At 42.5% G+C, this 26,961-nt stretch overlaps 1 protein-coding gene across 1 annotated transcript in view; it reads right to left on the bottom strand.

The window, feature by feature from the left end:
• espnla (espin like a) overlaps positions 1 to 26,961 on the bottom strand; it is a 110,927-nt gene that overhangs the window by 39,107 nt on the left and 44,859 nt on the right. The window contains exons 4-5 of the mRNA XM_072256970.1: positions 25,003 to 25,185; positions 18,513 to 18,644 (exon numbers count right to left, since the gene is read on the bottom strand). Coding sequence (XP_072113071.1) covers positions 18,513 to 18,644; positions 25,003 to 25,185 — 315 coding nt within the window. The remainder of the gene's footprint in view (positions 1 to 18,512; positions 18,645 to 25,002; positions 25,186 to 26,961) is intronic.

Below are 26,961 nucleotides of genomic sequence, written 5' to 3'. Positions count from 1 at the left end.
TTTGTTTGTAGGAAAAGCTCAGGAAAGAAACACAAACGTATATGACATCAAGTCATGCTGAGCACTGTGCACCCATGAAATTACTCTTCAACTGCACTCTCTGGTGTAAGTTAAGAAATCAAAAAGTTAAGAAATTTGCTCTTTGCTCCTCCAAGAGCAAGATGACAACCGGCCAGATATATTAGTGACATTGATTGACAGATATATATCAGCTAGTACCTGAGAAAGATAACTCCCTCCTCACTGCCCCTCACAACCCACCACCCCCAGCTCCTCTTCAAAGGAGTCCTTTAAGTTTACATATAATTCAAAACAGTTCTCAGTTGAAGATCTCATTCCAAAGATGTGCAGCAACTGGGGGGATATTGTCTGGCTCTGAAATTGATGCAATTTGATGTGTTTCATTCACTGCTGATCCTCGAACTCTGCAATCCTATTCTAGGGAACTACTTTGCACTGTATCATGATTAATCAGTCTGCTGGGAACATCAGACCACACAATGGCCAAAATGAGCTGGTCAGTCTTTCTTTAATATAATCTCACTAATCATATGTCTTTTCCTGGGAATTATTGGTACACTTGGAATGAATTAGAATTCACTTTGTTTAAGACTATACACATTCTACTTATGTATACATAAGTGTACGTACGTATGTTTATGATAAGGAATGATTCATTCTACCTGATGCAGCAAGGTAGTGGCTTATAGAAGATAAGAAGAAAGGAATCATTCATTCTGGAACTTGGTAGTTCTTGTGTGCCTCACTGTTACCGCTTACAAATGCAAGTCTTCACTCTGTGTAAACTCTCAGCTTTTTCCATCATTGCTTGCCAGCCTGTCGTGTTGTTAGAAACATAATACTCAGGGTTTTCTAAGGCTTTTCCTCGGAGATTGGGGATGACATACTTGCCGTCCAGTTTTTGTGGGGAGAACCACAGGCATTTCCAAGATGTTCAAGAGGTTCCCAATATCAGTTTGTGAGATGACGTGCTCCTTCTGTTACTTACACTGGGCTTTTGAGTGAGTCCAAATCATGGACGTGATTTTTAATGCCAGTTTCCCCTTCTCCATTTGAATGATCTGTGGAGATGTTGCATTCTTTCAAGGAAGCTATGAACACAACTTTGGATCTTTTTCTCTGTCCACCAGGTAATCTCCTCCTATGAAGGAGATCAGAACAGAGCATCTGTTTTGGGAAACTGATGTCAGGCATAGAAAAAACGTGGCCTATGTGGCCTTAGTGTAACCAAAGACCTCAGTGACAGAGAGGACATTGATGTTGCTTTGCTTCTCCTACCAGCGAAGTAGGAGGGCAGGGATCACTGTTGATCAGCAGACTCAGTTTTGAGCCAGATCTGAACATAGAACACAGGACAGTACAGTACAGCACAGTACAGCCTTCTCAGCTAACAGCGTTGTGCTAACCCTTCAATCTACACCTAGATCAACCTGACACTTCGCTCTCACATAGCCCTCGATTTTCCTTTCATCCATGTATCTATTTAAGAGTCTCCTAATGACCCCAAGGTATCTGGCTCTACCACCACTCCTGGAAGCACATTCAATGCACCCAACATTCCCTGTGTCAAAAAATCCTGCCTTTGACATCCCCCCCCACCCCATACTTTCTTCCAATCACCTTTTAACATTATACCCTCTTGTATCAGTCAGTTCTGCCCTGGGAAAAAGGCACTGGATGTCCACTCGATCTATATCTCTTATCATGGTATACACCTCTGTCAAGTCCCCACTCCTCCTCCTTCACTCCAAAGAGAAAAGTCCGAGCTCACTCAGTTATTCCTCATAAAACGTGCTCTTTAATTTAGGCATAATCCTGGTAAATCTCCTTTGAATCCCCTCTAAAGCTTCCACATTCTTACTGTAATGAAGTGACAAGAACTGAACACAATACTTGAAGTGTGGTCTAACGAGGGTTGTTCCAAGCTGCAACATTACCTTCCAGCTCTTGAACTCCCCTGACTAATGAAGGCTAACACACCATATGCATTCTTAACCATCCTATTAACTTGCACTGAAACTTTGAGGGATCGATGGACATGGATCCCAAGATCCCCCTGTTCCTCCAAACTAATAAGAATCTGCCATTATCTTTGTATTCTGCCATCAGGTTTGACTTTCCAAAGAGAATCAGCTCACATTTTTCTGGATTGAACTCCATCTGCCACTCTCAGAACATCTCTACATCCTATCAATATGCCATTGCACCCTTTGACAACCTTCTCACAGCACTACCAACCTTCATGTCACCTGTATACTTACCAACCCAACCTTCCACTTCCTCATCCAAGACATTTATAAAAATCACAAAGAGCAGTGATCTCAGAATAGATCCCTGCAGAACACCACTGGTCAAGATCTGAGATCTTAATATTCAAGCAGCCTTTTCCTCAGGGATGTGTTAGACTCAGAAAGCAATTCTGAATTTCATCACTGCTGCCTAGATAGACCAACAAGCCTCCTGAAGGAGTGAACCTTATCTAATGGGAAAATTTTAATTCACACTCCAGAATCAAGATCAGCTAATCATCAATACTCCTGTTCCCAAAAAAATGATAATCTGTATTTCCCAAGCCAGAACACCATGGATGAACCAGGACTCCACTCACTACTGAAGTCTAAGACTATTGGCATTCAAATCAGGTGTCCCTAACCAGCATAAGGAAACAAGATACATCCTCCATAAAGCTATCAGGGATGCCAAGCAACACACACAAAATGCAGGAGGAACTCAGCAGGCCAGGCAGCATCTATGAAGAAAAGTACAGTCGATATTTCGGGCCGAAACCCTTCGGCAGGACTTGGTATAAGCTGGCAGTGAAGAAAGGATATGTGGCTTTAGCAGCAGGTCTGGGTGAGTACATGGCCAACGAGTTGGAGAGCAGCAGGGATCACAGTGAGAAAGGGTTTCACTGAACCCCCATCGTAGGGAAGACTTAAACTTCTTCGGGGTAGGCATCCCTGGAAGAGACTTTGCAGAGTAGTAAAATGCAATCACAAGCAAGAGGAAGTCTGCAGATGCTGGAAAGCCAAGCAACACACAGAAAATGCTGGAGGAACTCAGCAGGCCAGGCAGCATCAATGGAAAAGAGTACAGTCGACATTTCGGACCAAGACCCTTTGGCAGGACTTGGTATAAGCTGGCAGCGAAGACATTCCCAGAAAGGACACATGGCTGTAGTAGCAGGTCTGGGTGAACGCGTGCTCAAAGGGTTGGAGAGATCCTGCCTGGCATGGTGAGTTCCTCCAGCACTTTGTGTGTGTTGCTCAGATTTCCAGCATCTGCAGATTTTCTCTTGTTTGAGCGACACCAAGAGACAATATCAGTCCAAAATCAAATCCCAGACCAGCAAACTGTTATGGCAGGATTCACATGCTGTAACGGGCTATGAAACAAATTTGGGCAGCATCACTCTCAAAAGCACCTCTACTTGCTTATGAAGCTGAAAAAATTTGTCATGCCTTCAACAATTTTTATTGATGCACCGTAGGAACTATCTCTTATCTGAATTAATCACAGCTCGGCATGACAACTGCTCTGCACATGAATACAAGAAACTGCAAACAGCTGTGAACCAAGCACAGCCCATCACAGAAACCAACCTCCCTCCATGGACTCTGTCTGCACTTCTCACTGCTTCAGTAAAGCGGCAGCATAATCAAAGGCCTCACCCACCTTGGACATCCTCTCTTAATACAAAAGCCCGAAAGTATGTACCATCTGGTCGAAGGACAGCTTCTATCCCACTGTTAGAAGACTATTGAACAGTCAGTCCTGTTGTATGATAAGACGAACCCTTAACTTCAGTGTCTATCTTGTTATGACCCTACACCTCATTGTCTGTCTGCAATGCATTTTCCCTGTAAGTAATTCTGCATTCTGTTTGTTTTACTTTGTACCAATACACTGATGTAATGAATTGATCTGTGTGAATGGTATGCAAGACAAATTTTTCACTGTACCTCAGTACAAGTGGCAATAATGAGTCAATTTCTGAATTTAGTTGAGCCAAAATGTGCAGATGGGACTTGAATTTGCATGCATTCGGATATCCAGGTCCAAGGCCACTGTCTTGCTGAAACATAAAAGAAAATGGGTCTTACGTTCAACATCCACAAGACAAAGCTCTCCTACCAGCTTGCCTCATTCCACAACACTCTCCTCCATTCATAAATGTTCCCGGTGCACCTGGAAAACACGGGCTTCCTTTCATGTATTGGGAGCCACTCTCTGCAAAGGTTTTCAATGCAACATCGTTATCAAAGTCCCACCGATCTCTTTCTTATGGATGCCACTTCTATTGTATCAATTCAGACAATTTTACACCATGCATCTGTTCACGGACAAGAGTATTACAACACCAGTTAAAGACATATTGCACTGAATGGCCCTGAAACAGAAACCTGGTGATCTCACCTCAGCAGAATGTGTAGCTCCTAGAATGTGGTATGACTAGGAGTCATTCATTATCAAGCTGAGCAGCTCACTCTGAAAACAGGCAGACTGCTTCACTGCAATATCAGATTGCAATGACAGCAGTCCTTGCTTTTTTTTCTATATTCTGCCCGTGATTACAAGTACTGATCCTGCAGACAGGGATGAATACCCGTTCCATCCTGTAACAGCCACAACATTGTTGTGAGTCGCTTCCTTGTGCTGACTAATCAATAGCATCACATGTAATGTATGGCACCTCCTTAGCCTTGGACTTCAACCTTTGAGCTATTTACCCTTACCTCACCTTCCATGGCCTTAAAAGCTCAGTGAACCCTCCCATCCCAGTCATTCGCTCTCCCCTCCTTTCCTTTGGGCAGAAGTTAGGAAAACTTGAGAAAGCACAGCATCTGGCTCAAGGACAGCTTCAATTCCACCGTGATAAGACTCTTCAGCAGACTTTGTGTCTGGTAAAGATGAACTATTTACCTCATCGTGCCCTTGTACCTTATTTGCTTACCTGTCTCTCACATCTTCTGGAAGTGTAATACTAGATTTTACATTCTGCTGTTGCTTTTCGCTATGAGAGGTTGGACAAATTTAGGCTGTTTTCTTTGAAGTGTCAAAGGCTAAAGAGACCTGATGGATCTGATTATATTTGAAGCAGAGGTTGATAGATTCTTGGTTAGCCAGGGCATCAAAGGTTACGGTGAGAAGGCAGGAGAATGCAGTTGAGAGGGATAATAAGTCAGCCATGATGGAATGACGGAGCGGACTTGATGGGCCGAGTGGCCTAATTATGCTCCTATGTCTTATGAACCTAAGACAGGAATTCATTAAATTATGAGAGGTATAGACTGAGTAGATTGCCAGAATTCTTTTCCTGGAGTAGAAAGGATAAGGTGAGAGGGCGACACTTTAAAGATTGGTAGGGCAGGTTTTTTGCACAGAAAGAGACAGGTGTCTGGAACGAGCTGCCAGGGACAGTGGTGGAAGCAGTTATGACTGTGACACCTAAAAGACTTTTATAAAGGCACATGAATATGCAGGGAATGGAGAGATGTGGATCATGCTGAGGCAAAACAGATTTAGCTTAATTTGACACCATGTTCGGCACAGATATTGTAGGCCGAAGGGCCTGTTCTTATGTTGCAGTATTATATGTTATTCTACCGCACCAGCCTATAATGGCTTACTTCCGCCTCCATCGTCACTCCCAGATTGGTGAATCATTCATGTCATTCAGCATTCATGATGGGCCCCCTACAAGTATTTCAAAGGAAATTCACCCAAAAATTTTATCCAAAGTGTCCACTTACATGGTGGGAATGGAACAGAACCAGAGAGAATTGACCAAAGCTAATTGCACTTTCCATGGGAAGGCACAGCCAGTGTGATCCAGAAGTTGTTCAGAATCAGGGATGGGAGTCGGGAGAAAGAGGGGAAGTCAATGGGCTACAGGTTAGGAAGGTGAGGTGGTATCAAACCACCTAATTATGGAGACTAACCCAGCACACAGTAACAGGTCAGGTTCACTAACGAAGCATCCCAGGCAATTGACTTAAAAGTATTTCAACTTGTTTTTTGTGTTGATTGATAGCTCGTTTTGAGTTCAAGTAGCAGGTGCTTAAGCCTTGTCTTTCCGTGGGTTATTTTTGAGATAGTATTTCTCATTAAAATTCAATGGCCTTTCTTAAGCTACCTGAGAGAGAAATGCTCAACAACAAAAAGCCATGTAAGATTCAGTTCTCTGGGTACTTGGCTCAGTTTACGCGACAGCTTTGTAAAGCAGATGCAACTATTAGTTTATTTCTGACTTCCAGGGAAACTAGTTAACTCTAAAGCTACTGACAATATTTAGGCTGCCATTAATTCTGTTTGTCTATCCATTAACTGGGTAGTATGAAGCTGCATTTTAATTATGAAGCTATATTTTTGTTATATAGTGAGACTAATTATAGAATACTGCATGCAGTCCTTACTTATGAAAATGGTCAATGCATAGGAAGCATTTGAAAAGTCTTGCTGAACTAATGCTTGGAATGGGTGAATTGTCTTATGAGGAAAGGTTGTACAGTCTAGGCTTGTACACACTGGAAGAGTGAGAGGAAATGATTGAAACATGTCAAATCCTGAGAGGTCATAATGTAGCGAGGATTGTGGTATTTTCTAGAATGAGGCGTCACTCTTTAAAAACAAGGAGATGTCCAGTTAAGACAGAGGTTTCTCTCAGAAGGTCATGAATCTGCCTTTTCCAAAGCATGGTGCAGGCAGAGTGTTTTAATAATTTTAAGGTGCAGGTAGATGGATAATAGACATAGGAGTGAAAAGTTAATGCAGGTAAACTGGAATGTGATTGAAGTTACTGAAGGATCAGTCATTAAATGCAGACTAAAGAGTCAGACTGGTCTACTCTTGCTCCTAATTTGCACTCCTATGAGAAAAATATTGTAATGTCATGAGCCATATTGAGAGGTATTTAATGCTTTTAACAAAATATTCGATTTATATAGATTTTTACAACACTGAATGACCTAATGCAATCAAACAAAAACTAACAGCAAGCCACTTAAGGAAATATTCCTGGATATTAAGAAGTGCATGTTCAAAGAGGTATATTCAATTGTGCAAAGATAATTGAAGAAGCAAACAGTTTAATAGGGAATTCCAAAAGCAGGGATTTGGCAGCTGTAACCATAGTTTTCAATGGTGCGCTGATTAAATTCAGGAATGTTCATGGGGCCAGAACTGGAGAAGCACAGTTACCTCAAAAAGTTACCACGGAGCTGCAGGAGATTACAGACAAATGGATAAGGGAACACAGTAATATTATGGAGGCATTGAACAAACAGGAGCCTTTGAAGGTCATGGACACTGGTTGAAGGCTGACAGAATAAGATGGGTGAGCACATGATTGGCAGAGTTTTAAATCATCTTTTTTTCTGGGAGTATTCAGAGAGAGCTTTGGAACAGCCATGTCTCTCGATAATAAAGAAATGAAAGAGGGAATATTCCAAAAGTCATTAAGATTAGGATGATTGCATGTAACTCAGAGAACAGCTCTGGTGTTTCACTGAAATTTGAGGGAAAGAAACAGCAGCAGAAACTCTGTGAAGAGGAATTCCACTCTAGTTCCACAGCAAGTTACACCTGGCATTCTTACAATGGAATCTTCTCCCCACTCCAAACAACTCTCATCAGTAAAACAATGTCCTGCTTTATGTTTCATTACTTGAACTAAAGCAGTCCCAAAGGGAAAAGCTGCAGTCCACATACCTTTCAATCTTCTGCTTGTGGACACATCATCTCTGTTCCTTGATACCAATTTTCCCACCAATGCAAATAGTCTTTCATTATCTCTTCTCTGGTAAAAAGGCCACCGAGGCTTTCCCATTCCAAAATGATATCTTTACAGGCCATTAAAGTTATGAAAAGTGTACAGCACAGACCCATTTTATTGATGACAGGGATGGTAAATTGCCTAATTAATGAGACACTATATTGGGACAAAATTCTCTGTAGCAGAAGAATTAAAATAGAGTTAATGAAACTTTTTCAAATTCTGTAAGCACTTGATTTGCTGAACCAGGAATGTTTATTTTCTTTGGGTGTGAATCAGCATGGAGACTCACGTGGTGAGGAGAGAACTTGAATGAAGCATCAATATATTGGAGTAAAGAATACCTGAGGACAGGGTCGCAGCAAATCTAAAGATACCATTGGGTAAGCATTTGAAGCGGAAGAAGCAAGTGGAGATGGTGGTGGGATAGCTGGGAGACAGATGCTGACAAACTAATGAATAATACCACTCAGCCTGATAAAGATTCTGCACCGATACTGTGACCATAACTTTGATGTCTCTGACAAGAAACAAATAACTTGTTTCAGCTGCTAACAATTGTTTCATTTGGTTTGCATAGCAGCTCAGCTCAATGAGCAAAGTAAATGAAGAATTCAAAAGAAACTCAATGAACATTCTATTAATCTCAAGTACAATGGTGTTAGGAAGTTTGTGAACCCTGCAGAATTTTCTCTATTTCTACATAAATATGACCTAAAATGTGATCAGATCTTCACATAGGTCCTAAAACTAGATAAAGAGAACCCAATTAAATAAATAACACAAAAACATTATACTTGTTCATTTATTAATTGAGAAAAATGATCCAATATTACATGTATTTGTTGGAAAAAGTATGTGAACCTCTGGAGTAATGCCTTCTACAAAAGTTATTTGTAGTCTGGTGTTCCAATCAATGAGATGAGATTGGAGGTATGGGTTGTAGAGGTGCCCTGCCCGATTTTAAAAAAACACACAATATCAGGTTACTGACAGAGCCTGCTCTTCTCAAGAAAGATCTGTTTATATGCACCATGTTTCAATCAAAACAACTTTCAGAGGACCTTGGAAGAAGAATTGTAGAGATGCATGAAACTGGAAAAGGCTACAAAAGCATTTCTGAAGACCTGAGTGTTCTTCAGACCATAGTAAGAGAAACTGTCTACAAATGGAGGAAACTCAGTACTGTTGCTATTCTCCCTAGGAGTGGGCATCTTGCAAAGATCACACCAAGAGCACAACATGCAATGCTGAAGGAGGTGAAGAAGAACCCAAGGGTATCAGCAAAAGACCTACAGAAACCTCTAGAACTTGCTGAGGTCTCTGTTCGTGTGTCCACTATAAGAAAAGCACTGAACAAGAATGTTCATGTAAGGACACTCCGAAGAAATCGCTGCTCTCCAAAAACAAAAACATTGCTGCGTGACTCAAGTTTGCAAAAGACCACCTGGATGTTCTATAATGATTCTGGGACAATGTTCTGTGGACAGATGAGACAGAAGTTGAACTTTATGGCAGAAATGCACGCTGCTATGTTTGGAGGGAAAAGGGCACTGCACACCAACACCAAAACCTCATCCCAATTGTGAAGCATGGTGGAAGGAGCATCATGGTTTGGGGCTGCTTTGCTGCCTCAGGGCCTGCACAGCTTGCAATCATTGAGGGAACAATGAATTCAAAATCATATCAGAACATTTTACAGGAGAATGTCAGGATAGCAGTCTGTCACCTGAAGCTTAATAGAAGTTGAATAATGCAACAAGACAATGATCTGAAAGACAAGAGTAAATCAACAACAGAATAGTTTATAAAGAAGAAAATTCAAGTTTTGGAATGGCTGAGTCAAAGTCCAGACTTTAATCCTATAGAGATGTTGTGGAAGGACCTGAAGCAAGCAGTTCATGCAAGGAAGCCCCACCAACATCCCAGAGCTCAAGCAGTTTTGTAAGGAGGAATGGTCTAAAATTCTTCCAGATTGATGTACAGGACTGATCAACAGCTACTGGAAACATTTGATTGAAGTTATTGCTGTACAAGGGGGTCACACCAGTTACTGAAAGCAGAGGTTCACATACATTTTCCAACAAATACATGTAATATTAGGATATATTTCTCAATAAATAAATAAATAAATATAACACTTTTTTGTGTTATTTATTTAATTGGGTCCTCTTTATCTAGTTTTAGGACATGTGAAGATCTGATCACATTTTAGGTCATATTTATAGAAACATAGAACATAGAAAATAGGTGCAGGAGTAGGCCATTCGGCCCTTCGAGCCTGCACCGCCATTTATTATGATCATGGCTGATCATCCAACTCAGAACCCCGCCCCAGCCTTCCCTCCATACCCCCTGACCCCCGTAGCCACAAGGGCCATATCTAACTCCCTCTTAAATATAGCCAATGAACTGGCCTCAACTGTTTCCTGTGGCAGAGAATTCCACAGATTCACCACTCTCTGTGTGAAGAAGTTTTTCCTAATCTCGGTCCTAAAAGGCTTCCCCTCTATCCTCAAACTGTGGCCCCTCGTTCTGGACTTCCCCAACATCGGGAACAATCTTCCTGCATCTAGCCTGTCCAATCCCTTTAGGATCTGATACGTTTCAATCAGATCCTCCCTCAATCTTCTAAATTCCAACTAGTACAAGCCCAGTTCATCCAATCTTTCTTCATATGAAAGTCCTGCAATCCCAGGAATCAATCTGGTGAACCTTCTTTGTACTCCCTCTATGGCAAGGATGTCTTTCCTCAGATTAGGGGACCAAAACTGCACACAAATACTCCAGGTGTGGTCTCACCAAGGCCTTGTACAACTGCAGTAGTACCTCCCTGCTCCTGTACTCGAATCCTCTCGCTATAAATGCCAGCATACCATTCGCCTTTTTCACCGCCTGCTGTACCTGCATGCCCACTTTCAATGACTGGTGTATAATGACACCCAGGTTTCGTTGCACCTCCCCTTTTCCTAATCGGCCACCATTCAGATAATAATCTGTTTTCCTATTTTTGCCACCAAAGTGGATAACTTCACATTTATCCACATTAAATTGCATCTGCCATGAATTTGCCCACTCACCCAACCTATCCAAGTCACCCTGCATCCTCTTAGCATCCTCCTCACAGCTAACACTGCCACCCAGCTTCGTGTCATCCGCAAACTTGGAGATGCTGCATTTAATTCCCTCATCCAAGTCATTAATATATATTGTAAACAACTGAGGTCCCAGCACTGAGCCTTGCAGTACCCCACTAGTCACCGCCTGCCATTCTGAAAAGGTCCTGTTTATTCCCACTCTTTGCTTCCTGTCTGCTAACCAACTCTCCACCCACACCAATACCTTACCCGCAATACCGTGTGCTTTAAGTTTGCACACTAATCTCCTGTGTGGGACCTTGTCAAAAGCCTTCTGAAAATCCAAATATACCACATCCACTGGTTCTCCCCTATCCACTCTACTAGTTACATCCTCAAAAAATTCTATGAGATTCGTCAGACATGATTTTCCTTTCACAAATCCATGCTGACTTTGTCCAATCATTTCACCGCTTTCCAAATGTGCTGTTATCACATCCTTGATAACTGACTCCAGCAGTTTCCCCACCACCGACGTTAGGCTAACCGGTCTATAATTCCCCGGTTTCTCTCTCCCTCCTTTTTTAAAAAGTGGGGTTACATTAGCCACCCTCCAATCCTCAGGAACTAGTCCAGAATCTAACGAGTTTTGAAAAATTATCACTAATGCATCCACTATTTCTTGGGCTACTTCCTTAAGCACCCTGGGATGCAGACCATCTGGCCCTGGGGATTTATCTGCCTTCAATCCCTTCAATTTACCTAACACCACTTCCCTACTAACATGTATTTCGCTCAGTTCCTCCATCTCACTGGATCCTCTGTCCCCTACTATTTCTGGAAGATTATTTATGTCCTCCTCAGTGAAGACAGAACCAAAGTAATTATTCAATTGGTCTGCCATGTCCTTGCTCCCCATAATCAATTCACCTGTTTCTGTCTGCAGGGGACCTACATTTGTCTTTACCAGTCTTTTCCTTTTCACATATCTATAAAAGCTTTTACAGTCCGTTTTTATGTTTCCTGCCAGTTTTCTCTCATAATCTTTTTTCCCCTTCCTAATTAAGCCCTTTGTCCTCCTCTGCTGAACTCTGAATTTCTCCCAGTCCTCAGGTGATCCACTTTCTCTGGCTAATTTGTATGCTTCTTCTTTGGAATTGATACTATCCCTAATTTCTCTTGTCAGCCACGGGTGCACTACCTTCCTTGATTTATTCTTTTGCCAAACTGGGATGAACAATGCAGAAATACAGAAAATTCAACAGGGTTCACAAACTTTCTAGCACCACTGTAGATATGGCAGAAATCCAGTTTAATTTAAATTACTGGCGAGGCAAAGATGAAAAACATGCAATGTATTTCTTAAGAGGAAGTCACAGGACATTCGATGAGACACCAGAACCTGCTCTATCCCCCGGAATGATTGAAGACCCTCACATAAATTCAGAGCCAATGCTGAAAGTGCTGAGAATTACTTATTTCACTCACTTATTGTACGTTAATAATTGCCTCAAAATGAGCAGGTATCTAAGAATCAACTGCAATAGTTAGTTCTGAGTTACAAACAGACCAGACCAAATAAGGAGAGTAGATTTCCATCTCTTATGGACATTAGTGAACTAGGTACATTTAACTAAATCAGTACGGCACAGAAACACACTCTTCATCCCACCATATATTCAATAACAACACCATTTGCCTGCACATTGTCTACATCTGTACAATAAATTGTACTTTTGACATCACAATCTACTTCATTATGATCTTGCACCATATTGTTTACCTGCACTGGACCTTTGCTGGCTCTGTTACAATTTATTCTGCAATCTGTTATTGTTTTACTTTGTACTATCTCAATACACTGTGTAATGAATTAATCTGTGTGAACAGTATGCAGGATAATCTTTTCACCGTACCTCGGTACATGTAACAATATTTATTCCAATTCCCTGTCTGTTCTTGTACTATAACAATCTCATAGTTTTATGGCTAATGTTGCACATATATTTTTGTTTAATTCCATATTTAATTAATTGAATATAAATTTCACAGCTGCCATGCTGGGATTTGAACTCTTGTCTCTAGATCAATGGTCCAGAACCCTGGCTGATAGTCCGTGACTTTACCACTATTGCTATCATATCATCAACAAATGCACTTCTTGATTGAATTTCCACTGGGAGGAGTGATGATGTTGTATTTGATTATCTCTGCCTAGTCGGCTATTCATATGAATAGAGGACCTGTCAAAGGCTTTGACTTAGAACTAAGCTACAAATTCTAATGAGTTTCCGGTTAGCCATGAGATTCAACCACTAAGTCAGCTGTGGCCAATGATTGCGCCTGGACTCAATCTATGAGATTACTGACAAACATATCTTGTTTCTTTTGATATCTTGTCTCAGGAAGATCTACATAATTGCTATTTGAAAGATACCATCTGTATTATTACTAATTGATTTTCCGCTGTTACTGTCCCAGCAGAGGCTCTATCTTAGCGTTGTGTTTTATCATTTAAAATGTCAGCCCAATTTGGGGGAAAATCTAGAGTAGCATTGCTGGGAATTTCTGAGTCAAGGATGCAGAGATATTTTTCAAAAGTTGTCAAGAAGTCTGAGATTCAGCCTACAAAAGGGGAAATGGAACAGATAAATAGGAAACTCTCGGAAATAGGGAATTGCTGAAAAACCCAAGCACAAGATCTTTAATTCTGACCAAAGGCCCTTCGTATTTAAATCTCATGGAAGAGCAGATGCTGGAAATCTGCTGTAAATAGAATTTCTGCTCTTCCCTCTCAGCACAGCTCCCAGTCCTATGGCACTTTCCCAGACAAAAGGTGGAGATATAACACTTTCCTTTCACCTCTTCCCTTCCCACCATCCGAACACTCAAGCAGTCTTTCTAGGTGAAGTAGTGATTCATTTTGTACTTAGTCATAGGTCCATATGGCAGGCAAACTGCCCCTTCAGCTCAACTCAACCATGCCAACCAAAATGCCCATCTAAGCTAGTCCCATTGCCTATGTTTGACTCATCTCCCTCTAAACATTTCCATGCACCTATCCAAGTGCATCCTACCTCTTCTAAGTCAGTGTATTGGATTCAGTACTGATATGTGGTCTCCACTACATTGGAAATATCCAAGTCAACTTGGATAATCATTTTGTGGAGTACAAATATTCAGTCCATGGAACTGACCCTGAGCTTCAGGATACTTTCAGCTTTAGTTCACCATCCCTCTCCCACTCTGACCTTTCTGTCTGCAGCCTCCTGCACCATGACAAGAAAATCCAACATAAGCTTGGGGGATCAACACCCCATCTTCTGTTTGGGCACTCTGTAGTCTGAAGGGCTCAACACTGAAATCTTCAACTTTAGTAAGTTCGCTCCTCCTTTCTGGTTTTGCCAAGTGCCTTTGGCATCATCATTTTGGTTCAGTTTTTCCTTTTTTGTATAGTCTCCATATCCCCCAGTACATTCACAACACATTATAGAGACAAAGCTTAAACTGCTCCTTGATGACCACATCATAGCCTCTCCCTATCAGACATTGTCTTTGTTCCACTAATATTGTCTCAGCCTTTTCTCCTCCTAAAAATAGCTTGCTTTTTACTCTTTCCCCACTTTTGAAGAAGGATCCAGTACCTGAAACATTAACCGTTTCCCTTTCCACTGGTGCTCAGCATTTCCAACATTTTCTGTTCTTCTTTCTGATTTTGAACATGCACAGTGCTTTTTTTACATCTGCAATTCAAGGTTGTAGGATTGAGTGAGTTCTCTTCCACATGATAGTGCATGACATCAAGAACAGGCTTAAGTTCCACTGTAGCATCCTGACTACTGGTTGGATATGTAAGATGGTCTACCCTTGCACTGAAAGTTTTAGGTGGGGGGATCCAGTTGGGGGAATGCCGAGGTGGTTGGAGAACTTTCTCCTTCCAGTGGGAGACAGCAAAACAGCAGTGCAATCAGAGCCAGATGGTTTGGCAGTTTTGCCAGACACAGCTATGGAGACTTGGGAATTGTCTTCCCAAAGGTTATTTATGCTCAGTCAACTAAAAATATACAGCAAGTCAGTAAAGGATGTGGAACTCTGGCAGATCAATGGAGTTGAGATACAGACTGAATGGCAAACAGGTTTGATGGGCTGAATGGCTGCCTGCTGTTCCTTTTGAAATGCCCTGGTTCATATTTTTACTGTGATGCTGTATGTATTTCATTTTGGCAGTTCTGTAACAGCTGCTTGTTTTCGACTTGCTCCATTTCAGCTTGTTTGGGTTACTGTTGAAGATAAGGGGTGACGTGTAATGTGTAATGTCTAATTAGCGGGAGGTTGTCTTGATGAGGGACAATAAAGTTGGTTTTGGGTTTTTGGTTCAGCGAGAGATGAAGAGAGAAGACGCTGGGGAGAACCGGTTGGTTCTGGTGGGAGAATTGTTTGTTCGAGATGGATTGTGAGAGATATTCGAAGGTGGTATGGGCTTTCACGCTGACGAGGGTCCAGTGTGTGAGTGACAGAGAAGTTCAAGATGAGCTCCAATTTGTGCACATTTGACTGTTTAATTAGAATGGGCCCTTTTCTTTTTGTTATTCTTTACTAACCCTTCAGATAAGATTCATAAATATAATTCCTTTAATCGTATGCAGTCTACTGCCTGTTATTTCGCAGCACCAATTTGTAACAGGGTAGCAAATTAATCAGCATCCACACAAGCTGGGGTTTGGTGTGGGAGAGCAGCTCGATCTCAGTAGCTTGGCAGGGCCGTAAGTTGTCTTTCCTAGACTTCCACAGCCAAGTGAACCACGAGGTTTCACTTTATATTCTGTATTTCTCTACCCACACTTACCCCTCCATTGATGCACAATAGTTGCCCAAGTTACTAAGCAACTAACGTGACTTGTAACAAGAAATCATTAAAGAGAGGCAGAATGGCAGGGAGCAGCTTCCAACCAATTATAATGCCTGGAGACGGGTGGAACAGGGGGCCCGTATAATCAGGGGAAAGTCTGACCTCATTGCTTTGCTCTGCTTGTGACAACACCAACCCGGTCAATAAACAAAACTAAAGAGGAAGTCATGCTTCCCATTTAAAAGGTTAACAACAAAAAAATATTTACTAAAGGTAGCTCGAATGAAATATTAACAAGCAGAACAGAGATATCAGATGGTAGGGCAGCAGTCAAGTGGAGACCCTGAACAATGCAGAACACAATATTACCTTCAGCTGTGACTGTGGCGAGAGGAACATGACATGTAGCTGCAGTCTTGAGGTCTGTCACAGTTAGACTCATCCATTTCTTTCCATTACTTATTCATTGCAGTGTGTTTTGGTAGACAGGACCTCACACACCATGCAACAACAACTAGGTAAGTCAGCCTGGGTCAAATGCTGTACTGCACTTCTATAAGATAAACCATTTAGTATCTGGTTTCATTACCAGCCTTTCTTCTATGCATTACCAGTGCTTTTAGAAAAAGCCGGTTACTCAAGTGGTAGCCCAAATCTTTGTAGTAATTGCAACTACTTCACTCATTTACTCTTTTCCTGAGACCAATGATCCCCACCCCGGAGATCTAGAGTCATCCAACCCCATCATCTTCTTCCTTGAGAATGATCCAAGGAATGAAAGGGTTAACGTACGAGGAGCATTTGATGCCTTTGGGCCTGTACTCATCAGATTTTGATGGCAATCTATTGCATACTGAAAGGCCTAGATATGGTGGATGTTTCCAATAATGGGTGAGTCTGGGACCAGAGGACAGGGCTTCAGAATAGAAGGGTGTCCCTTTAGAACAGAGATGAGGAGGCATTTCTTTAGTTAGAGGGTGGTGAATCATAGAATTCATTGCCACAGAGGGCGTGGAGGCCAGGTCATTGAGTATATAGGTTGATAGGTTCTTGATTAGTCAGGGCATCAAAGGTTTTGTGGAGAAGGCAGGAGAATGGGGTTGAGAGGGATAATAAATCAGCTACAATGGATTGGGAGAGCAGACTTGATGAGGCAAATGGCCTAAGTCTGTGCTTATGGGGTCTTATGGTCTTTCACTGCCTTTTCTCCACCTTGAGTGGCTGTGTCTTCAGTTGACTGGACCCAAGATTCTAGAAATCCTTCTCCAAGCCCTTCCACTGTTTCAACATCTCTCTTCTTGTAAGACTCTCTAAAGTCTTTCTCTATGACCATGATTTTAGACTTCTACTCTAATTGTGAAAATAGGATCAAGACTAAGCCAATCAGGCATGTCCCAACATTTAATGGGATTATGGTTAGTCTGCCCAAGTCTCCTCCTCTTCATAGTAACATACACAAAATGCTGGAGGAACTCAGCAAGTCGGGCAGCATCTATCAAGAGAAATAAACAGTCAGCATATCAGGCTGAGACTCTTCATCAATCTGGTGAATGGTCTTGACCCGAAACATCAACTGTTTATTCCTCTCCATAGATGCTGCTTGACCTGCTGAGTTCCTGCAACATTTTGTGTTTATTACTCAGGATTTCCAGCGTCTGCAGAATCGCTTGTGTTTATAATTTGCTTCTCCTCTTCACCTACAGCACAGAAGAAGGCCTTTCAGGCCATCATATTAGTGTTGCCTCAGAACTATCCCAGTCAGTTTATCTCTTTCATCATGCAACCAAAGTTTCCACCAAATATTTAACAATTCCTTCTGAGTTATTATGTAAAATACTTCCTCTGCACATTCAGGCAGTATGCTGCAGACCTCAACAACTTGCTGGTAAAATAGTTTTCCACATGTCATTTCTGGTTTGTTTGCTAATTATATTAAGTCAGGACCCCTCCTTTACTGACTTTCATCTACCTCATCTATTCTATCAAAAACTGCCACATTCTTGATTGTTTCTATCAAATCTCTCTGTAAGGTTTTCCACAGTAAGATTTTGACCTAAAATGCAGTACCTAGATTTGAATACGATATTCTGGTTAAGATTATGATTTATAAGTCTAGTCCATAAATGTTGTTTTTGACTTATCATTATAAAACCAAGGATTTCATATCTCTAATTTCCTGACCAGAAATGATCTAGCCATGTTCAGACAGCTATGTGGGTTCACCTGTAGTCTTGGTGCTTCTGCAAGCCTTTTGTCCCATTTATCTAACTCAACATGTTAATAATGTCCCTGGGTTGTTGCTCAGGAGATTTTCCTCTGCTTTATAAATGAAGTGTTATTTTAATTGCTGTAAATTGACAGTACTCTATGCTACAGTCTAACATTTTCACATCAATTTCACAACAGAACTAATGACTGGCCTTGCCTGCCGTCTGGATCAAAGCATATTGTCCATTGGCATAATCTCAAAGCACAGCAGTGGCTCAAAAGCTAAATCTGCACCATTGCCTAAATGTGTAAGGCAGTACAGTAAATTCTAACATTCCTGCAATGACCTCCATAACAAGGTTCCTGCCAGATACAACACTGAGCACTGCTATTTTAACCCAAGGGCATTTGAGGCAATCTAACCTCATGAAATAGAAATGGATCCGTTTGTTCTTTGGCAATGCAATACTTTACCAATTAGTATCAATAACTTCATTCCACGATTTTCCTGCACCTGTGATGGCCATTTTAAAATAGAACCTAAAAGCATACCTGCTTTAACAAGTATTTGGGGGCTCCTTACCATCTTCTCAACGTGCCGCAAATACAAGGCACACTCCATGTTTCCATTGTAGTCTGCCAGCTCTGCTGCAGTATAACCATCATCATCTTGAATGGTGAGGTCTACGTGATTCTTGACAAGGATTCGACAGCACTGAAATTCAATAAGGAGAATGTGATGGCGTGGAAAGAGGATGATCTTGACACCTCTGCAGAAACTACACATTATTCAGTTTCTTAAATTTGCTTCCACTTATAGAATCCATTGAATGGAAGAGTACAGATATTCATCAGCTGCTTGCAACCTCTCTAGCAGTCTAGATTCTAGCAAATCTAGCTATTTTTCTTATCACCTTTACAGCTGTTTACCTTCCCCAGTGCTTCGGACTTTACCACCCAGAACATATTGTATGAGTCACTCCCCTCTCCCAGTTGTCTCTTCCTTTTGATACACCAGTTCCTTGCTCACTGATATATCAACCTCTCCCACTGATACTTCAGCTTTTTCTCCCAACATATCTGCCATTCCCTCCTGAAATTTGTGTCTCTCTTGTCCCAACAATTATCTTCCCATCTTCAATACATCTATCTCTCCCTCTCCTCTTCCAAATGATTTTTCTCCCTGATACACCTGTCATTTCCATTTCTAACACACTTTTTACTCAACCCTTTTCCAATTATCTCTCCCAGCGACAACGTGACCAAGGGCAACATTGCTCCAGACGGTTCATGAACCTACTTCTTTCACTTCCTTTACTTGTTCTTTTTCTTTCAAATGTAGTTCTGCTACTGTTGGAGCCTGTGATCTGCATTTTGGTGTTGTGTTTTTCAGACCAGTTGTGCAATCTGGTGCTTTGATGTCTCCAAGGGAGTTTGGTGAGGTTTCGAGTGAAGTGTGCAGCCTCGAGGACAAAAGGTCTGGAGATGAGGCATGAGCCCGTGATCGACTCCACTTTGCGCCGATCCCTCTGATTAAATCATCAAAGAAGGTTGAAGTCAGCGTGGCAAGAGGGGAAGGTGACTGGGTGTTCAGTGACGTCTGCCAGCCTCTTGCTCGCTGCTGTCAGAGGAAGGTGTCTGTGTGTGACAGTCTGTCTCTCCCTCTTGCTTGCTGCTCCTGGAAGAATGTCCCCGCATTTTGACTGGCCTCTCTCTCTCCCTCGATGCTGTCGGAGGATGGTGCCACTAGAGTCCTGGACCTTGGGCTGGGTTTGATCGGCGCCGTTTATGGACTGGCCCCTCTGGTTCATGTTGTGGTGTGTCTCTGCTTTCTGGTCACTCCCTCTTCTGTTGCTGTTTCGTTGGATTTTGACTGGGTCGGCCTGCAGGTAGCAAACAGTGTGGCGCTGGATTGAACTGAATTGAGCTGAGCTGAATATGCCTGGACTCTCTCGATGAGCGCTCTGTGGCTTGGTGATTTATATTCTGTGTCTCTCACTTGTTTCTTTTTCTGCCATTTGCGTGACTTGTTTCGTTTTGCACATTGGGGTGGGGGGAGGGATTGAAGTTTTTCTTTGAACGAGATCTACGGTTTTCGTTGTTTCGTGGCTGTCCGTGCCAAGCATCAAAGTTGTTCACAATCAGGTTTATTTTCTGGTAGTTGCCAGGGAGAGGGATGGAGGAGGCTGGTGGCAACTTCATCTTAACGAGTACTTAATTTTGAACAGACTGCCTGATAATTTAGAACAGTGATTTCGAGAGGTCATAGAGTCATTAGCACTGAATCAGACCCATTGTCCAAAAGAGTTCAAGCCAACTATCCAGAACCCTCCCCCTAACCCCCATCTCCACCCCAGCCTTACCAAGACCCTATCAAACACTAGGGCAAGTTGACAGTAGCCAATTACAACCCAGATATCATTGGGATGGGGGAAGTAGCTGGGGCATTCACACACTCACAGGGGAACATGCAAACTCCACAAAGACATCACCTGAGGTCAGGTTGAAGCCGGGTCTCTGGTTCTCTGAGGCAGTGGCTCCACCAGCTATGCTGTTGTGCTGGCGTGAGCTAGAACTGGGTGTCAAGGTTATAAATACAGAAACTGAAGTTGTAGTTTGGGGTGGTCCATATTGAAAATGGGGAATACAAGTCTAAGGCTTGATCCTTGAGGAAAACCAGGTATAATGATGTGAACACTGGAGAGAATCTATCACTGGAGATTTTCTACTGATAGAGAAATAAGATTGAAAATACACAGGAGTGTTGGAAATTCTCAGAAAGTTGCATAGCATCTGTGTAGAAAGAGAATTAACATTTTGGGTCAATGACACTTTATCAGAACATCAATATTTGGCTCTTAGACAATATGGGTCAATACTATCCCAACTAGCTGGCCTGCGTTAGAGGTCCCAGATGAGGATGGCCTGGTTAGCCCTATCGAAGGCTGCAGGCAGGTTGAGAAACATGAAAAGTGTTAAATTTGTCTGGTCCTAATAACACACCTAGTCATTCAAAGTAAATTTATTATCACAGTGTATTTATGTCACCATCTCCGACCATGAGATTCATTTTCTTATGGGAATTCACAGTAAATACAAATAGACACAATAGAATCAATGAAGAACTGCACACAAACAGAGATGGACAAACAAAAAAATGTGCAAAAGATGACAAATTATGCAAATACAAAGAAGAAAGAAAACAAAATAATAATAAATAAGTAATAAAAAATATTGAGTTATTCTCAGTGGTTCAGGAGCCTGTTGGTTGAGGGGTAGTAACTGTTCCTGACCTGGTGGTGTGGATCCTCAGGCTCCTGTTTCTCCTTCCTGATGGCAGCAGAGAGAAGAGATCATGATGATGGATGCTGCTTTCCTGCGGCTGCGCTCCTTGTACGTAGGTATGCTCACTGGGGATGGGCTTTAACCGTGATGAACTTGGCTATATACACTACTCAAAGGCACTGGTATTTCCATAGCAGGCCGTGATGTAACCAGTTAGTATACTCTCCACTATGCAACTATAGAAGTTTGTCAAAGTTTTAGATGACATGACGAATCTTAGCAAACTTCTAAAGAAAGTAGAGGTGCTGCTACGTAATGGCACATTCGTATGTGCTGGATCCAGACAGGTCCTCTGAAACGATAACACCGAGGAATTTAAGGTTGCTGGCCCTCTCCACCTCTGATCCCCTGCCAAGGACTGGCTCATGGGCCTCCAGTTCCCTTCTCCTGCAGCCAATGATCAGCTATTTGGCTTTGCTGACATTGAATGAGAGGCTGTGGTGGCACCAGTCAGTCAGATTTTCAGTCTCTCTCCTATTTGCTGATTTGTCACCATCTTTAATTTGGCCTACGATGGTGGTATCATCAGCAAACTTAAAGATGGAATTGGAGCTGTGCCTAGCCTCACATTAAGAAGTATAAAATGATTAGAGTGACACACATCGAAGTTGCTGGTGAACGCAGCAGACCAGGTAGCACCTCTAGGAAGAGGTACAGTTGACGTTTCAGTTAGTCCTGACGAAGGGTCTCGGCCCGAAACGTTGACTGTACCTCTTCCTAGAGATGCTGCCTGGCCTGCTGCGTTCACCAGCAACTTTGATGTGTGTTGCTTGAATTTCCAGCATCTGCAGAATTCCTCATGTTTATGTTAAATGATTAGAGCGGGTAGCTAAGCTCACTGTCTTGTGGTGTACCTGTGCTGATGGAGATTAATGACTGTTTCGGAGGTAGCGATTGAAAGCCATCTGAAGGTCATACAGACAAAAAGCTTCAGGAAGATCAGGCTTAGCTTTGGGAAGATGCACCGTACGTCAGGACTTCTGGGGAAAGCCAGATTAGTGATGAGACATTCGACTGTAAAGTACTGATCTTCTGAAGAGCTGACAGTAAGTTTGTAGATGGAGCAGGACTTAAGTGAGAACCATTAACAATATCGGCTAACATGATGATCATCACATTAGTGGAAATAGGACTGAAGGAATCAGAGCTGGGTAATTAAGATGACAATCAGATTAGAGAGGGCAGAAGTGAAAATAGGGGAGAAACTAGAAAAGAAGAATTTTGAAGCTAAGGCTGGGATGCATGGGAGGAGAGTGGTCATTAAAAAGTTTGTTTCACTGGGCTAGGACAATGAGGGAAATTTTAGGAGCAAACAAGGTGGCCTCAGATTTGGTAAGAAAGTGAGCTGACTGCTGGAGGTGAGGCTGAGGGAAACAAATGCAAAGGGACTGAATCTACCATAATTTATGTCTCTACTGCAGCAACAAACAATCTACTGGGGGAATTCAGCAGGCTGGACAGGTCAAAAGGAACTGTCAATATTTCAGATCTAAATCCTGCACCAGGAATGTCAACAATTCCCCTCCTGCCACAGGTGCTGCTCAACCTGTTACGTTACTCCAGCATGTTGCTCCAGATTCCAGCCTCACTTATTATGATTTTCCTGAGTCTACGTTAGATCAGATAATAGGCCATTAATTTTTTAAATTGCAACCATCCTGCTTCAGTACACACCAGGGGAAAGGACCTTGGCAATTGTGGGGATGACTTACAGTGGACTGAAATGCTTGAGCATATAGACATTAAGAAAGAGAATGTGCTGGAGCTTTTGGAAAGCATTAACTTAGATGTTGCTGGGTCCAGATGGATTTATCCCAGGCTGCTGTGGGAAGCGACGGAGGAGATTGCTGAGCTTCTGGCGATGATCTTTGCATCATCAATAAGGATGGGAGAAGTACCAGAGCATTGAGGGGTTGCAAATGTTGTTCCCTTGTTCAGGAAAGGGCATAGAGGTAATCCAGGAAATTATAGACCAGTGAGTCTTACTTCAGTGGTGGACAAGTTATTGGAGAAGATCATGAGAGGCAGAATTTATGAGCATTTGGAGACATAATCTGATTAGGGATAGTCAGCATGGCTTTGTCAAGGGCAGGTCATGCCTTACAAGCCTGATTAAATTCTTTGAGGATATAACAAAACACATGATGAAGATAGATCAGTGGATGCAGTGTATATGGATTTCAGTAAGGCATTTAAAAAGGTTCCCCATGCAAGGCTCATTCAGAAAGTAAGGAGGGATGGGATCCAAGGAGATCTTGCTTTGTGGATCCAGAATTGGCTTGCCCACAGAAGGCAAAGGGTGTAGATGGTTCGTATTCTGCATGGAGGACAGTGACAAGTGGTGTTCCAAAGGGATCTGTTCTGGGACCCCTCTTTGTGATTTTTATAAGTGACCTGGATGAGGAAGTAGAAGTGTGGGTTAGTAGGTTTGCTGATGACACAAAAGTTGAAGGTGTTGTGGATAGTCTGGAAGGTTGTCATAGGTTACAACGGGATATCAATAGGATACAGAACTGGGTTGAGAAGTGGCAGATGGAGTTCAACCCAGATAAGTGTGAAGTTGTTCATTTTGGTAGGTCATATCTGAAGACAGAACATAATATTAATGGTAAGACTCTTGGTAGTGTGGAGGATCAGAGAGATCTTGGGATCCGTGTCCATAGGACACTCGAAGCTGCTGCACAGGTTGACAATTTTTTTACGAAGGCATATGGTGTGTTGGCCTTCATCAATCGTGGGATTGTGTTCAAGAGCTGTGAGGTAATGTTAAAGCTATATAAGACCTTAGTTAGACCCCATCTGAAGCACAATGTTCATTTCTGGTCATCTCACTACAGGAAGGATGTGGACACTATAGAGAGAGTGCAGAGCAGATTTACAGGGATGTTTCCTGGTTTGGAGAGTGTGCCTTATGAGAATAGGTTAAGTGAATTCAGCCTTTTCTCTTTGGAGTGACAGAGAATGAGAGGTGACTTGATAGAGACATTGATCGTGTGGATAGTCAGAGGCTTTTTCCCAGGGCTGAAATGGCTAACACGAGGGGGCATAGTTTTAAGATGACTGGAAGTAGGTACAACTGGGATGGTGGGGTAAATTTTTCACACAGAGTGGTTGGTGTGTGAAATGCACTGTCGGCGATGGTGGTAGAGGCGGATACAAGAGGGTCTTTTAAAAGACTCTTAGATAGATACATGGAGCTTAGAAAAATAGAGGGCTATGCAGTAGGGAAATTCCAGGCAGTTTCTAGAATAGGTTACATGGTCGGCGCAATATCATGGGCCGAAATGCCTGTAATGTGCTGTGGATTTCTATGTTCTATGTTATTGATCCCTGGGCTTTTTCCACTTTCCCATTCCCCTTACTTTGCTAACCTACTAACTTGGCATCTCAGTTTCTCTTCTCTTCCAACGGACCTTTAGATTTTGGACAGAGCCCTCTTGCATTTATCAGCTTAACAAAATATATTTTATTCCTTTAAAATCACAGGCCTAGGCTTTATACCTGCTGCCTCTCCAACAACATGTTAACAGATACCAATAGATCTTCCTGCATTCTCTCCTCTACACCTTCATTCCACAATGCACCTTACAATCATTTGTTGTAAAAATTGCTTCCTCAAACTTTTCTTTTTGAGCATTATTTTAATGTATTAAGTTATTTCTTTATATAGACTAGGCTTTCAAAGCCTGGAAGACTGAAAATGATATGCAGAGTCCTGTGTAACCTACCTCCAGCTCTCCATTCTCCGCAGCATCGTGCAGAGGCGTGCCGCCCCAGTTATCCTGCAGCATCCTGGCCCCCATCTTTATTAATTGCTCCAGGACCTTGGCATGCCCTCCACTGGCAGCAAAGTGCATTGCAGTTGCTCCCTCGTTGTCCTGTGCAGAGATATCAGTGTCGGTGAACGATCTCTGCATTACACATCAAAAGAGAAAGTTGAATGAGGCAGATTATAGATTCAGTACAACTGTACAACATCAGCAAGCATTCACACACACAGTATAGCCCAGTTTCGTATCTCAGAAATAACATACTTGTGATACAGGTTTCTCATATAAGGATAGATAAAGCAAACTGGCCTATATTATCTTGAGAGAGAGAACTAGAACTTATGAAGCTCTTACTGTACCTACTACAAGGTAGATGTAGAGTTGATTTTCCCCTGCCTGGGGTGATTAATGCTAAGGGTCTGTAAGTCAGACTAAGGAGTTCACCATTCAGGACTGAGATAAGAAATCTCCTCATCTGCTTTGATATGAATCTTTGGAACACAGACAAAACGCAGGAGGAACTCAGCAGGCCAGGCAGGCAGCATCTATGGAAATGAATAATCAGTCGATGTTTCGAAGTGAGACCCTGCTTCAGGACTGAGAAGGAACAGGGAAGATGCCAGAATAAAGAGGTCGGAGGAGGGGAAGGAGGCTAGGTGGAAGGTGAAAGGTGAAACCAGGTGGGTGGCCAAGGTAAAGGGCTGGAGAAGAAGGAATCTGATAGGAGAGGAGAGTGGACAATAGGAGAAATGGAAGGAGGGACCCAGAGGAAAGTGATAGGCAGATGAGAAGAGTTAAAAGGCCAGAATGGGGAATAGAAGAAGAGGGAGGGGGAGAGAAAAACATTTTTACAGGAAGGAGAAATCAATATTCATGCCATCAGGTTGGAGACTACCCAGATGGAATATGAGGTGTTGCTCCTCCAGTCTGATGGGGGCCTCATCTTGGCGCAAGAGGAGCCATGGACTGACGTGTCAGAATGGGAATGGGAATGGGAATTAAAATGTTTGGCCACCAGGAAGTTATGCTTTTGCCGGATGGAGCAGAGGTGCTCAACAAAGTGACCCCCCCCAATTTACCACTGGTCTCACCAATGTTGAGGAGGTCACATCCGGAGTACCAGACAGAGTAGACGATCCCAGCAGATTCGCAGGTGAAGTGTTGCCTCACCTGGAAGGGCTGTTTGGGGCCCTGAATGGGCAGGTGTAGCACTATGGCTGCTTGCTGGGATAAGTGCAGGGAGGGAGATTAGTAGGGAGGGACCAATGGACAAAGGAATCATAGAGGGACCAATCCCTGCAGAAAGGCGGGGTGTGGGCATGGGTGGCGGGGAGCCTTTGGAATTCTCTGCCAAAAGGAGCTGCGGAGTACCGGTCAAATCAGAAATGGGTGGATTTATGGATATTGAGGAGGTCACGAGATATTTATATGCGCAATTGAATTGCTGAGGTACAGAAGGCTACACACCAATTGCCTGCGACTGGGATTAGTGTAGATGGTTCAATGGCTGACACAGACACAGTTGGCTGTAGGACTACGAATCGCCATGGGGATAATGTGGAAAATGGAGCTGAGGTAAAGGATCAGCTGTAACCTTAAAGAATGTTGGTTGAGACTAGGGTCCAGATGGCCTGATCCTCTTTCTGTTCTTTAATACATAACCACGTGAAGTTTGACCATTAGTAAAGTGCAGAATGGACGGGTGACAGGAAGGATCAAAGAAAGAGACTGAAGCAGAATTGTTTAGAAAAGCTGTAAAACATGATGCTGTACAGGAGGGGCTACTGAAGCTAACAAATATGAAAGCAGGGCTAACATCAGTAACTTACAGTTCATAAAATAGAAAGCTGGCTGAGGAAAATGATATAAAGCTATCCAAACTCGTATCATAGGGACTAGGAGTAGGAGAAGGGCATT

Source organism: Mobula birostris, chromosome 4 (genome assembly GCF_030028105.1).
Source record: "Mobula birostris isolate sMobBir1 chromosome 4, sMobBir1.hap1, whole genome shotgun sequence".
Taxonomy (NCBI): Eukaryota; Metazoa; Chordata; class Chondrichthyes; order Myliobatiformes; family Myliobatidae; genus Mobula; species Mobula birostris.
The sequence above is the reverse complement of the archived record's forward strand: the minus strand, read 5'-3'. Positions and strand labels throughout refer to the sequence as shown.